The sequence below is a fragment of the Notamacropus eugenii genome, chromosome 4 (assembly GCF_028372415.1).
Source record: "Notamacropus eugenii isolate mMacEug1 chromosome 4, mMacEug1.pri_v2, whole genome shotgun sequence".
NCBI classification, from domain to species: Eukaryota; Metazoa; Chordata; class Mammalia; order Diprotodontia; family Macropodidae; genus Notamacropus; species Notamacropus eugenii.
Window position 1 is genome coordinate 78,031,197 of NC_092875.1, and position 14,169 is coordinate 78,045,365.

General features: G+C 45.7%; 1 protein-coding gene across 1 annotated transcript; it reads left to right on the forward strand.

Moving 5' to 3' along the window:
* The first annotated feature begins 9,501 nt into the window (after nt 1-9,501).
* KLF1 (KLF transcription factor 1) lies at nt 9,502-12,597 on the forward strand. Its single transcript, XM_072599449.1, has 3 exons — nt 9,502-9,782; nt 10,464-11,265; nt 11,788-12,597. Exons 1-3 carry the CDS (start codon nt 9,687-9,689, stop codon nt 11,961-11,963), a joined length of 1,074 nt encoding a protein of 357 aa, XP_072455550.1. The 5' UTR covers nt 9,502-9,686; the 3' UTR covers nt 11,964-12,597.
* Nucleotides 12,598-14,169: the final 1,572 nt, after the last annotated feature.

Consider the following 14,169-nt stretch of genomic DNA (forward strand, 5'->3'; position numbering starts at 1 on the left):
ATGGTGGTCTAGGGTGGGGACAGGTGCACACAACGAAAGGGCAGTTAATTAACTGGGGAGGGCCAGTACCCCAGGTGAATACTAGGGACCTGGGCTACAAGGGAAAGTCCAGGGGCTTTTCCTTTTGGGGTCCAGATCCCAAAGACATGCTCTTTTCCTTTTGGAGATTCAGATCCCATCCTCATCAGTACTTTAGCTGAGTCTTAAAAAAAGACTGAGATAGGGGCAGCTAGGTGGTGCATTGAGTAGAGCACAGCCCTGGAGTCAGGGGGACCTGAGTTCAAATCCAACCTCAGGCACTTGACACACTTACTAAGCCATGTGACCTTGGACAAGTCACTTAATCCCAATTGCCTTGCCTTTCCCTGGCTCCAAAAGAAGAAGAAGAAGAAGAAGGGCAGAAGTAAGGAGGGAGGACATTTTAGCCACAGAGCCCATAAACTGTGCAAATGGAGGGTGAGAGGAGGTATAGTGAAAGGAATGGCTAATTGCCCAGTTTGGCCAGAACCAAGACTGTGTGAACAAGTAGAACAGGTCTGCACGCTCTTTGGCCTGAGGGCACACCAAAGGATTTGGAGGGGAGGGGCCCTTGAAAAATAAAGAGGATGTTTTCCTCTACATTTTTTGAGAGTCACCTAAAATCCTTTGGCCTGCTGCAGGTAGATCATGAAATAAAGCCGAGAAGGAAGAGGAAAGCCAGGGTGCCAATACTAGCCTGAGGAGTTTCATCCCCTCAACAATTTTTGAGGTAATTCCTTCTGTACCAACGGAGAGAATACACATGTGGATGAGATTATAGAGCTCTATAATCATTTAAGAAGGGCATGTTGTGGGGTCATAACAGTTCCTTTTCTAAACACTGAAGTGATTTATTGGACTGGCTGAACTTATTCAGATTTGCCTACTCAGAGGCAGTGTGGCACAATGGATAAAGAGTTGGCCTTGAAGCCAGAAAGACCTGGGGAAGTCTGCATATGCTGGTTATACAACCCTGGCCAAGTCACTTAACCCTGCTTGCCTCAGTTTTCTCTTCTGTCAAACAAGCTGGAGAAGGAAATGGCAAACCACTCCAGTATCTTTGCCAAGAAAACCCAAAATGGGGGTCACAAAGAATTGGATATGACTGAAAAATGACTGAACAAGAACAATAAAAAAGACTGGAAGTACGTGTTGGTACTATTTTAACCCTTTTTTATCAATGCGTTTCCTCCCCAAATTATATATACTTTATTAATAGTGGGCCTCTAAAGAGATCTCTTAGAGCTGGCTTACAAGAGAACCCTGGGGAATAAAGGAGGAGCAATGGATATGGGTGGGACTCAACCTACGATATTATCATTATAAGGGACTCCCAGTGAGGAATATGACTCTGTAATCTCATTCACATGAGCATTCTTTCCATTAGTACAGAAGGAATTACCTCAAAAAATATTGAGGGGATGCCTGTTATCTTTAAACTAAAATGAAACTCCTCAGGCTAGCATTGGCCCCCCGGCCCCACTCTACCTTTATTTCATGCTCTACTCCACACACTCTTGGTTCTGGCCCAATGGGACAATTAGCCATTCTTTTCTTCACACGCTCCATTTCCTACCACCCTCCATTTGCACAGGCAGTTTATGGGCTCTGGGACTGAAAAATCTTCCCTCCTTATCTCTGCTTTTCAGAATTCTTGCCTTTCTTCAAGGCTCAACTGAGGTGTCACCTCCTTCAAGAAGACTCCCCTGATTTCTCTACTTGTTAGTGGTCTCTCTTACTTCAATTTTCCTTGTTGGTTGTTTTTTTTTTAAAGGCTTATTGATACTTAAAAAACAAACATAGCTATCACTCCTCAATACCACCCCCATTCCATTTTGTAACAAATAATTATTTAAGTAAAACAGGCTACCTACTCTACAATTTATGGAGTAACCTGTGGCACTGAGAAGTTAAATACCCCACCCAGGGTCATCACACAGACAGTATGTGTCAAAAGGGAGCTGGCACAAAATGCTCCCTGTCATGGACAAAAGCTCTTCCTTCCTTTCTCCCGTAAAATATTCCTCCCTTGTCCTTTTGCTCCTGGTCTGGGACTCCAGGGAGGGAACAGGCTGTTTCCTCACTCTCGTCCCACCCCTAATGCTGCCTCAGGCAGAGCAGGAACTTCGAGATAGGAGATAGACCAAGCCATGCTCCCTCTTCATCTGGGGTATGGACTAACATAGCTTGGGACAGCTTTTCCCTGGCAGGTCCACAAGAGAACTGACTAACCTTGGCACGTGTATATTCCATGAAAGTGCCCATCACATTGGTCTTTTCTAGTCTAGTCTTCCTTCAAGTCTCAGCTTAGGTACCATCTCCAAAGAGGGTTCTGCTCTGAAAATGCTCTTATTCTGTGATTTGCCCATCTGTTTCCACATTCCGATGGACTTCATTAATGATGGTCTGAAGAGTTCTCAAATTCAGAAACATCCTTGTGGTATCCTTTGTCAACAAGAGTGTTTGGAGAATCACTTTCACTAAGGCACGCTTCCTTTTAAAAATTTTTTTATTGGTTAATTTGATTTATTTTTATGTAAATAGTATTTTATTTTCTCCAATTACATATAAAATAGTTTTTAACATTCTTTTTTTAATAAGATTTTGAGTTCCAAACTTTTCTCCCTCCTTCCCTCCTCTTTCCCCTCCCTAAGATGGCAAGCAAGCTGATATATATTATACATGTACAATCATGTTAAACATATTTCCACACTAGTCATGTTGTGAAAGAAGAAACAGAACAAAAAAAAATAGGGAAAAATAAAGAGAGTGGAAACAGTATACTTCAATCTGCATTCAAACTCCATAGTTCTTGCTCTGGATGTGGATAGCATTTTCCATCATGACTCCCTTCGAATTGTCTTGGATCATTTCATTGCTGAGAAGAGCTAAGTCTTTCATAGTTGGTCATTACACATTGTTGCTGTTACGATGTACAATATTCTCCTGGTTGTGCTCACTTCACTCAGCATCAGTTCATGTAAGTCTTTCCAGGTTTTTCAGAAATCCACCTGGTAATCATTTGTTATGGTATTTCATTACATTCAAATACCACAACTTGTTCAGCCCAATTGATGGGCATTCCCTGAATTTCTAATTCTTTGCCACAAAAAGAACTCTTATAAATATTTTTTATACATGTAGATCCTTTTCTTTTTTTTTTATGATCTCTTTGGGATACAGACCTAGTAGTGGTATTGCTGGATCAAAGGGTATTCACAATTTGATTGCCCTTTGGGCATAGTTCCAAATTTCAATCCAGAATGATTGGATAAATTCACAACTCCACCAACAATACATTAGTGTCCCAATCTCCCCACAATTCCAACATTTATCATTTTCTCTTTCTATCATATTAACCAATCAGATATGTGTGAGGTGATACCACAAAGGTGTTTTAATTTGCATTTTTCTAATCAAGAGTGATTTAGAGCAATTTTTTCATATGACTATGGATAGCATTAATTTCTGTATCTGAGAACTGCCTGTTCATATCCTTTGACCATTTATAAGTTAGGAAATGACTTGTACTCTTATAAATTTGACTCAGTTCTGTATGTATTTGAGAAATGAGACCTTTATCAAAAGCACTTGCTGTAAAAATTGTTTCCCAGCTTTCAAAGACATACTTTCAATAGAATGTAAGTTCCTTGAAGGCAAGAACTGTTTTACTTTTATCTTTGTATACCTAGCACCTGACAGTGTGTCTGGCACTTAGTAGGTCCTTAATGTCTTTTGAATTAAACTGAATTTACTGATGTCACTCAAGTTAGGGCTCCCTTCCTCATCAAATTGTCTTACATTGCCTTTGGGGTGCTCATTCTCTCCCTATAGTTTGTAAAGTCTTTGACTGTAAACTCATTTTAGCCTTTCTCTTGCCATTGCTGGCACCCAGGAGGTGATTAATAAATACTTGTTGATTGATTAGTTGATGCTGTAATGGTATTCTTGGGATGGCATGTAAGTTCTTGGAGGGCAGAGAATGAGTTTTCTTTTGTTTTTGCATTTCCAGTGCCTACCAGAGTGCCTTCTGAAGAGCAGACATTTAATAGATGCCTAGTGAATCAAACCGAGCAGGGAATTGTCGGATCCGAAACGTAGAAAGATTATTTTGGTAAGCTATATAGAAGATGGATGAATTGAAGAGGGGAGAGGCTGGAAACCAGGAGATCAACAAGTAGAACCATAGCCATGAACTCTTTTTTTCTATTTAATATTTTATTTTTTTCTCATTACATGTAAATACAGTTTTTAATATTTGTTTTTGGTTTTTAAATTTTGAGTTCCAAATTCCCTCCCTCCTTTCTCTACCTCCTCTTTGAGAAGGCATGCATTTTGTATAGGTTATACATGTGCAGTCATGCAAACATATTTCCATATTAGTCATGTTGTGAAAGAAAACACAAACCAAACCAAAATCAAACAAGAAAAATAAAGTTTTAAAAAAGTATGCTTTGATCTGCATTCAAACTCCATCTGTTCTTTCTCTGGAGGTGGATATTTTTAATCATAAGTCCTTTAGAATTGTCTTGGATTATCCCACTGCTGAGAATAGCTAAGTCATTCACAGTTAATAATCGTATAGTATTGCTACATGACCAGGAATGCTTGCACCTGGAGTGAACTCATTTGTGAGAAGGAGGTGATGGCACAGAGGGCGGTACATAGTGAGGGAATTGTTATGGGAGAGAGGATAGATTATCTTCCAGAGAGACGATCTTATGTCTCAAAGTCAGCCCTAGGAGAAAGCAGAGGGAAGGCAGCCTGAAACAAGAATAACACAATTATGGGATTTGGAGGTGGTGGACTGGGTCTGGAGACTGGAATACAAGCAAAGAAGGCTGGAAGAATAATTCTCCTGCTTATGTTAATGCCCTAGGAAAAAGACCCTGTTGCTATCCATTCTTCCAAGGAGGAGAATATTGAAATAGTCTAAGCAAAAGATAAGGATCTGAACCAAGGTGATACCTCTGTGAGTGGAAGGAAGAGGATAGATTTGAGAGATGTCATGGAGATAGAAATGACAAGACTTAGCAATCGGTCAGAGTTGCTAAGGGAGTGATGAGGGAGGGGGTCAAGTCTAGGATGACTCTAAGGTTAGGAACCTGTGTAGTTTGGAGGGTAATGATGCTGTCAACAGAAATAGGGAAGTTCAGAGGAAGGTCAGGTTTAGAGAGGAAGGTTAATAGGTTTTGTTTTAGATTTGTTGAGTTTGGGGAACCTAGGAGACATCAGAGAGGAAGTTGATGTCTAACTGGCATTCAGAAGAACTCCTGGTTATAGAGAGAGGTCAGGCCTACATAGCATAGGATCATAGGATCATAGGATCATGGAGCTAAAGTATGCTGTCTCCCTCCCACCCTCCTTAGACTTTGAGTTCCATGAGTGAAGGGACCATGTTTTTGCTTTCCTTTGTATCCTAGCACTTAGCACATTGTGTAGCACATAGTAGAAGCTTAACACATGTTTACTGAGTGGCTAATATGGAAATACGTTTCATATGACTTCACATGTAAAACTGATATCAAATTGCTTGCCTTCCCAAGGAGGGGAAAGGATGGTAGGGAAGGAGAAAATTTGTGACTCAAAACTTCTAAATTGTTAAAAAAAATTTTACATGTAATTGGAAAATATTTTAAAACATGTATAAGAAATAAAGAAAATACAAAAAACCCCCAAATGCTTGTTGATTGATTGACAGAAATAAGCAGTTAATGATCTAACCATTCTGGAGAGCAATTTGGAACTATGCTCAAAGGGCAATCAAACTGTGCATACCCTTTGATCCAGCAATAGCACTGCTAGGTCTGTATCCCAAAGAGATCACAGCAAAGGACCTACATGTGAAAAACATTTGTGGTAGCTCTTTTTGTGGTGACAAAGAATTGGAAATTAAGGGAATACCCATCAAATGGGGAATGGCTAAATAAGTCGTATTATATGAATGTAATGGAATACGATAAGAAACGATGAGCAGGTGGATTTCAGAAAAACCTGAAAAGACTTACATGAACTGATGCTGAGTGAAGTGAGCAGAGCCAGAACATTGTACATGGTAACAGCAACACTGTTCAGTAACCAACTTTAATAGACTTAGCTCTTCTCAGTAATACAATGATCTAAGACAATTCCAAGGGAATCATGATGTAAAATACTATCCATATCGGGAGAAAGAGCTATAGAGTCAGACTGCTATTTTCACCTTTTTGTTTTTTTTCTTTCTCATGTTTTTTATCTTTTGTTCTGATTCTTCTTTCTCATCATTTCTAATGTGGAAATGTGTTTCACATGATTATACAAGTATAACCTATATCAGATTGCTTGCTGTCTTGGGGAGCGGAAAGAGAAAAATTTGGAGCTCAAAAACTTGCAAAGATGTGTATTGAAAACTAGCTTTATATGTAATTGGAAAAAATGCTATTGAGTTAAAATGATGACATGACTTGCATTTGACTTTGTTTTGAGTGAAGGAGGACTGTGCTAGCCTCACTTCTCCTCCAGAGCCATCTGAATCCTGCAAAGACCTTGGCCTAAAGGTCCCAAGGTCTCCCAGCGCATCCTGGGCCATCTCCAGTCATCCTGATGAACATCTGGTCACTGGATTCAGATGGCTCTGGAGGAGAAGTGAGGCTGGTGACCTGCACAGCTCTCCCTCCCTCACTCAAAACAAAGTCAAGTGCAAGTCATGTCATCTTTTCTCTGATGGCGTGGTCTCCTTCAGCAATGAAGGACGAACATGATGATGACTGAGTTAAAAAAAAAAGAAATAGACCCTTAAGTGACTCAGTGGGAAGTCACCTGAAGAGCTGCACTCTTTCCCCTATACCCCACTGTCTCCTTTTAATCATGTGCAAAGAATTAATACTTGAAGGTATGACAGTTGATGCAATGTCCAGAACAATGCGTATAGAAGACTTGACTGATAAATCCCCACAATAAGAGGATAAGGCATAGATGATTGATAATCCAGCAAAGGGAACTGAGGGTAGTCAGGTCAGACAGGTAGGCTGTGGGAGTGAAGCAGGAGAAGGCAATATTAGGAAAAACCTCTAGAAGAGAGGGTATCTCGAAAGAGGAGACAGACACCCATATCCCAAGCTGCAGCAGCCAGGAAGGATGAGGATTGAGACCAGGCCCTCAGATTTAACATTTTAGAGGTCACTGGTAACCTTGAAGGGAATAGTTTCAGTTGAGTTGTAGGGTTGGTAGCCAGATTGTGAGAGATTGAGAAAAAGTAAGTGATGAAGAATTGAATGAAGAGAGAACAGAAACAGTTATTCCAAGTTGTTTGGCAGTAAAGGGGAATCCATAGGGAGAAGGTAGGGGCCATGTGCCTTTGACACAGTCAATGTGCTTAATAAATGCTTGTTGATTTTATTGTAATTATTGACTATTATTAGATGTGAGATTGTGTAAATGCAGTTGTATGTGATTATGAATGTGGTATTCTGTCCATCTTTGTTTATGGGTGTGACTGTGATTGGGTATACGATGTGTGCCTGGGTACAGCTGTCTTTTTATGTGATTGATATGAATGTGTTCTGGTTCTGGATGATTGGGTGTGACTGCATGTAACTATATACCTGTACCATAATGAGCCCCTGTAAGCTCTCCAAGGGCAGCACTGAGCGCCCCCTGATCTGTGTCCTTAGCACAGGGGGTGGAGACGTAGACTCTTACAGATCTGTGACCTCATTGATCCACCTCTCCAGAGGTGTCAAGCCCCCAGCCTGGCCTGTACTCCAGAGTGTGCTTTAACCAGTCTAAATGTAATTAAGGAGTATTTAACAAAATTAAATAAAAATACAATTAAATACAGACAATATTATATTTTAAAACTAAGTCAATATGCTGCCCTTATAGTGACTCCCATTTCTATTTGAGTTTGATACCACTTCTCTAATCCAATCTTTTCATTTTATAAGTGGGGAAACTGAGGTTAGGCAGAGTTTTGCAGGGAGAGAAGAGTCTTTCCTTCTGGGTTCCTGCTGCTAGCATGGGCTCTTGGCTATTGGGTTCATGCCCAGTGTCTTTGTTGGATATGCATATGCAGGGAGGTGCTAGGATCAGAGTTGCTGTGTTTGGGGTGAGGGAGTCAGAGGGGTCATTGCAGGGACAGAACCAGGGATGGGACTTTTTGGGACTAACCCCACCCTGGGGCAGGAAGGGTGGTAGGGCAGGGGGTGAAGGGTCAACTTCCCCTTCTGCTCCCACTCCCTCTCACCCTAGCCTGACCACACCTGCTGATCCCTCTGTGTGGCCCCTCAATGTAATCAGAATCACCCGGCCTGGCCATGTACTGATAGCAAGGCATCCAGACTCAACCGTTCAGCTCTTCAGGCCCAGCTGAGAGACCAGATAAAGAGGCAAGGGTTAGGAGTGGGTAGGTGTTGCCCTACCCCCTCTTTCCCTGGGGCAACAGAAGAGACTGTACCTGCTTTGAGTTTCCATTCCTGAAGCCTCTCCCTCCCCCATAACATGCATGAACACACACAGTCACAGACATGAGCCAGTTGGAGTAGGAACCCTGAATTACCTATTGGGGAGGTCCATGATCTAGGCAGGCTCCCTGGAGGAGGGGGACTTTCATTGGCAACATTTGTGAAAGTGTGGGTCATATAGAAACAGGGAAACAAAAAAGAGGAGGCCCAGTCCTGTCCCCCCAGGAACACATAGCCGAGTTGGTTAAGGGTAAGGCCCACAGACCTATAGTATCATCATCCTAGGGGTCCAGGAACTCCAAGCTCCGCCCCTCCCCCAGGTCTGATAAGGTTGGGGGGTTAGAAGGAAAGGCCTAAGTCTGAGCTCTCCTAACTTCCACTTCTCTTTTCTGAGCCATTCTCTCCTGGGTAGCACATGAAGGCTGGCAGGTCCAGTTCCTGTGGCAGCAAAATGGGCCAAGACTTTTGCTATATTCCTTTGGGTCTTCTCCCAAGCTCCCCACCCAAGCCTCCTCCTTGCCCCCGAAAGGTTCTAATCTCTGGCACTGGAGATGTCTGCCATAGGAGATCTTAGATCTTAGGGATCTTGGGCACAAGAGATTAAGGATCTTAGATTCTGCATCTATGGGATCTTCTGTCTTGGCTGAAGTGTATATATGGGCTTACACATATGTGGGGTTACATTTGGAGCCTGGGCCTTAGAGACCCTGAATCTGGGGATCTGAGGAATCTGTGGCTTAGAGTATGGTTCTGGATCTAGATCCTTGATCTAGCACTTGGCTTGGGGGTTGGGATCCTAGCTTAGGTACTGGGGGTTGGGTTTGAGTGTGGGAGCATCCTGGACAAGGCAGAAATCTGGAGTGGGGCAAGTGTTGGTACAGGTTTAGATCTTACAATTGTGGGTGTGGGGGGGTAGGTGGGTGGGGCTCCTTGGTTTGGGTCTAGGTTTGATCCCTGGGCAGTGGACAGAGCAGAGAGTTTCAGGAGGAGGAGTTGAAGAGGGTGGTTGAAAGCCATGAGCCCCAGGAGCAGATATGTTTGTCTCCAGAAATAGTGACCCTGGGGCTGCCCCCCCTTATCAGTCTCCACCCTCAGCCAATCAGCTGCAGGCAGAGAAACTGAGCTACAGTGATCTCAAAGCCCTCAGAGTCTATATCCAGATGGAGCTAGATGCACAAGGGGCTCAAGGAAGACTGAACTTTGGGGGACAGAAATTTGGCCATTGCAATGGCCTCACTGGCAGAACTTTCCTTGCCGTCCATCAGCAACCTGACCAGCCTGGGACTGGGGGCCCTGCAGGACACACAGACAAGGAGCCACAAGGTGGAAAGCGGGGTAGTGATAGGAGATGGGTGTGGAGAAGGGGTAGTGGGGTCTTAGGTAAGGCTGGTCTGGGTGCTTGTGAACCTGGTTTGGGCTTGGTTTGGTCTGAGAGACTGGGAGGGGGTTTGATAAAGAAAGCATGGGATCATGGGGAAACTGAGGCCCAGTGGGGTGTGGTTCATGGAGTCGGGAGGGCATTCTAAAAAAGTCCATCTCCCTTTTGTCTTGTGGGGAGGTGGTCCTTAAATGACCTCTATGGACATTGTGCATAGTTACACAAGGCTCTATCTCTCCTTGCGCCTGCATCCAGGGGAAGGGAAGAGGAAAGAGGAAAAAACCTCTAAGGTTCCAAGTGGGAAACTGAGGCACAGCTTGGGACTTCCCGCCTGCTTGAGCTCCATGTGTCTTCAGTTCCCCCATCCCCCTTACCATCTCAATATGTGGGTCTAGATAACAGTCTTATCTGTTGTCTCCAGTCCCAGGGCCCAGGAATGCTCTCTTCCACAGGTCGGTGGTTGGGGTGCAAAGGGGGTTGGACAACAGTGAGACAAAATGAAACTCTATCTCTCAGGACCCCCAGGCCTAACCCCCTTTTCTAGACTGGAGAGCAGGAAGGTTGACCTCTCTTCTGAGTAGGCATAGGATACCCTGAAGTTTCCTCATCTTCTTTCTCTTTGGCAGTGGTGGCAAGTAAATGAGGCTCAGGACTTGGAGCTCCAAGGTGCCAGTCACTGGCCCTACCAGGTGAAACAGGAACATCGGGACCCTGGACCCTGGCTTGAGCAAGCTGAAGGGGACAGAGGGGCAGAGGGTGATGACCCCTGCTGGGATCTGGATTTCTTCCTCACCAACTTCCCTGGGCCAGGTCCCGGACCAGGGCCAGGACCAGGGCCAGGGCCAGTACCTGAGCACTGCCTACCTCATCCCTGTGGCCTGTTCCCTGAGGGCCCTGGCCTTGTGGCTGAGCTCCAGGATCCCAAAGAGCAACCCAGCTGGGGCTGCTCAGCACCTCGGCCTCTGGCCACTGAGGCAGTGCCCTTTGGAACAAACCCCTTGCCCCCAGGCCCCAGCCCTGGTTTCAAAGCCCAGACAGGGCTACCCCCATTCTCAGCCTCCTGTGTTAGGGATGGAGGGGGCAGCTTCCCTCCACCAGGCGCCGGATATACAGGGCCCACAGCTCCAGTGATGACCCCTTATGGGTTATTGGGGACATACTCTGCCTTCTACCCAGCCCCTCACTACCAAGCCAGGTTCCAGCTATGTCGAAGAGAGTCTGGACCAAGCTCGAGCCCTGGACCAGGGCCCCGGGCCTTCCTGGGTCCCCCAGCACCCCCTGAACCAGGGGATGAGGCCTCTAGGCCTAAGCGGAGTCGGCGCCCCTGGGTCCGAAAGCGCCAGGCAGCCCACACCTGTGGACATCCAGGCTGTGGAAAGACTTACACCAAGAGTTCCCACCTCAAGGCCCATCTAAGAACCCACACAGGTAAGACCTAGTCTGGAAGTGATGGAGAAGGCCCTCTACCTCAAGGATCATTGATAATCCTTTGGGAAGTCTGATGGGAGACCAGAGATTCATGATTGTTCTCTTGACATCCTTTTCCTTAAGGCATTACTGGAGGAGTTGTGAATCTAATGGTCACAGATAATCCCTAGGAATATCTGGGGGGTTAGTGTTTGCTCCCTTGGGATCATGGGGCACATGGGGTCACTGGTTCTCCCTGAGGGTCCCTGCACCTTGGTGGTCACTGATACACTTAGGGGGAGGAGGGTGATATCTCCATGTCCAGCAGGTCATCGGCATTGTCTCTGAGTACTAAGCAGAAGGCTTATGGGTATTCTGGAGTGGAGGGTGGAGGGAATCAGGTATGTAGGAAGATTGACAAGGTCCCCAGACCTTTCTTCTAGGTAGGGATGGGGTATATCTCCTTGGCAATGGTGGTAAATAGATGTAGTTTTAAGGGATGTTTTTACCATTAAGGGTAGATCTACCTCCTTCCTACTCCAGGGGAGAAGCCTTATGCTTGCACCTGGGAGGACTGTGGCTGGAAGTTTGCCCGCTCTGATGAGCTGACCCGGCACTACCGAAAGCACACTGGACAGCGCCCTTTTCAGTGCCAGCTGTGTTCACGCGCCTTCTCCCGTTCGGATCACCTCGCCTTGCACATGAAGCGCCACCTGTGAGGACCGATAGGCTAAGCCTGGTCTCTAAGAATGGGATGGAGCCTCATGCAGAGCCTAGAGTAAGCCACAGAGGGAGGAAACCAAACATAAAGGCCTTGGCCAGAGTCAGGCTCCCCATCATGGAAGGAGTCAAAGACAGAGGGAGTCACAGGCAGAAGAACCCTGGTCCAGACCCAGGGTACCCAGGAACAGAGGCACAAATGGGACATAGACCTTGAACTCAGCCCCCAGGCTGCTGTATGCTGCAGAGGACCAGCAGCCAAAGGCTGAGCAGGGCCACTTTGCGCTCCAGGCACTGGACCCATGGGGAATGCTGTCCGTCCCTGGGGGCCCCCTGCTTCTGCCCTCACTCTCTCCTCCAGATCCCACTCTGGCTCAGCAGAAGAGATCCCTTCTGGTCACAGGTTTCCCACCAACCCTTTAGCTGTCTTCCCCTGTGATCACCAGACTGTTGCTGTGAATGGTTAATGCTCCCCAGGCCACCCTCACCCCCAGCCCCAGCCTGCTCCTTAACATGTGCATTCTCCTCACCAGCCCAGGCCCATGGCATGGACAATCCTGGGCAGGACTTCCCAGAGCCTGCTTTGTAAAGATGCCTCTTTTCCTTGCTGTTATAAAATTTCAGTGATTCTGATTGGCTTGACTTTGTCGGGGACAGGGGACCAAAGAGTGGGGAAACAGCTGGGGACAAGGGAGTCCTGACCCTGACCCCAACAAATGCCTGACCCAGCAAGAAGAGTGCTCTGTGCAGGTACAGGAAATCCCCTGTCTAGTATCTGCCTCACTGTCCCAGGGAGCACAATTCAGAACCTGGGGCAAGATGTCCCAGCTTCAGTTTGGGCCTGACTCCATTCATTCACTCACTCTTTTGGTTGTGGCAGATAGGTCGTGCAGCGGATAGAGTACCAGTGCAGGAGTCAGGAGGACCTGAGTTCAAATCTCACCTCAGACACTTGACATTCACTAGCTGTGTGACCTTGGGCAAGTCACTTAACCCCAACTGCCTCATCCTGGGTCATCTCCAGTCAACCGGATGAATATCTGGTCACCGGATGAATATCTGGTCTCCGGATTCAGATGGCTCTGGAGGAGAAGTGAGGCTGGTGACTTGCACTGCCCTCCCTCACTCAAAACAAAGTCAAGTGCAAGTCATGTCACCATTTCTTTGATAGCATGGTCTTCTTCGGCAACAAAGGACGAACACACACTCATTTGGTCACTCAACAAACACTTAATCACTGGTTCACAAAGCATTACACTAGAGTAGCTACACAGCTTAACCAAGGGGAGGTGCTGCCTGCCTCTGCTGAAGCCCACAGCTAGTAGTGGGATAAGCCATATAGCCAAATAATGGATCATACACATCCTATGGCAAGTAGATCCCAGGGTCCTGGCTCAGTTAGGATTTATTTATTTATTTTTTATTTATTAAGTGCCTCCTAAGTGGCAGGCTAAGTGCTAAGGATGATTGTCGTCTGTCCTTTGTTCTTGAAGAGGACCATGGATACAAAAGAGGGGAAAAGAGGCGAAAACAGTCTCTGCCCTTAAGAAGCCCAGATTCAGATGAAGAAGACGATATGCTAAAAAAAAGCCCATGTGCTTATGTGGTGTAAACAGTGTCAACTGAAGGTATTGGTGGAAAGGCACCAACAGCCTGGTAGGGAACCAAGAAAGGTCTCTTGCAGGAAGTGGGATTTGAACTGGAGCCAGGGAAGTTGGGAGCCAAAGGTGACGAGGGGGAACGGTCCAGGCATGGGCAGCAAGCCAAGAAAACTGGGTGTCTTGTAAGAGGAACAGCAAGGAGTATAGTGGCTAATGTGGAGGGGAGTAAAGCATCAGAAGCCTGGTAAGGTAGGGAGGGGCAAGGCTGTAAAGTGTGATACAAACCAAGCAGAGGGTTTTATATTGGATCCAGGAGGCAATAGGGAGTCACTAGTTTAGCGTTTGGTGGGAGGGCTGTGGAGATATGGTCAGACTTTAGGTTTTAGGAAAAAAGTACTTTGTCAATTGAGCAGGATAAGGGCAGGGGTGGGGGTGGGGGGTAAGGAGAGATGAGGCAGGGACACCACAAGCGTTGAATCAGTTGAAAGGGACATTAAAGTTCATCTAGTCCAACCTAAGGAGGCCCAAAGAAGGTAAGTGATTTACCCAAAGTCATACAGAATAAATAGCATAGTAAAAAAAAAAAAAGGTCTTGTATGAAGTC

Coding starts and splice junctions, on each gene's coding strand:
- KLF1 (XM_072599449.1), top strand. CDS start 9,687: ATGGCCTCACTGGCAGAACTTTCCTTGCCGTCCATCAGCAACCTGACC. Junction 9,783..10,463: donor CACAGACAAGGAGCCACAAG/GTGGAAAGCGGG, acceptor TCTCTTTGGCAG/TGGTGGCAAGTAAATGAGGC. Junction 11,266..11,787: donor CCATCTAAGAACCCACACAG/GTAAGACCTAGT, acceptor TTCCTACTCCAG/GGGAGAAGCCTTATGCTTGC.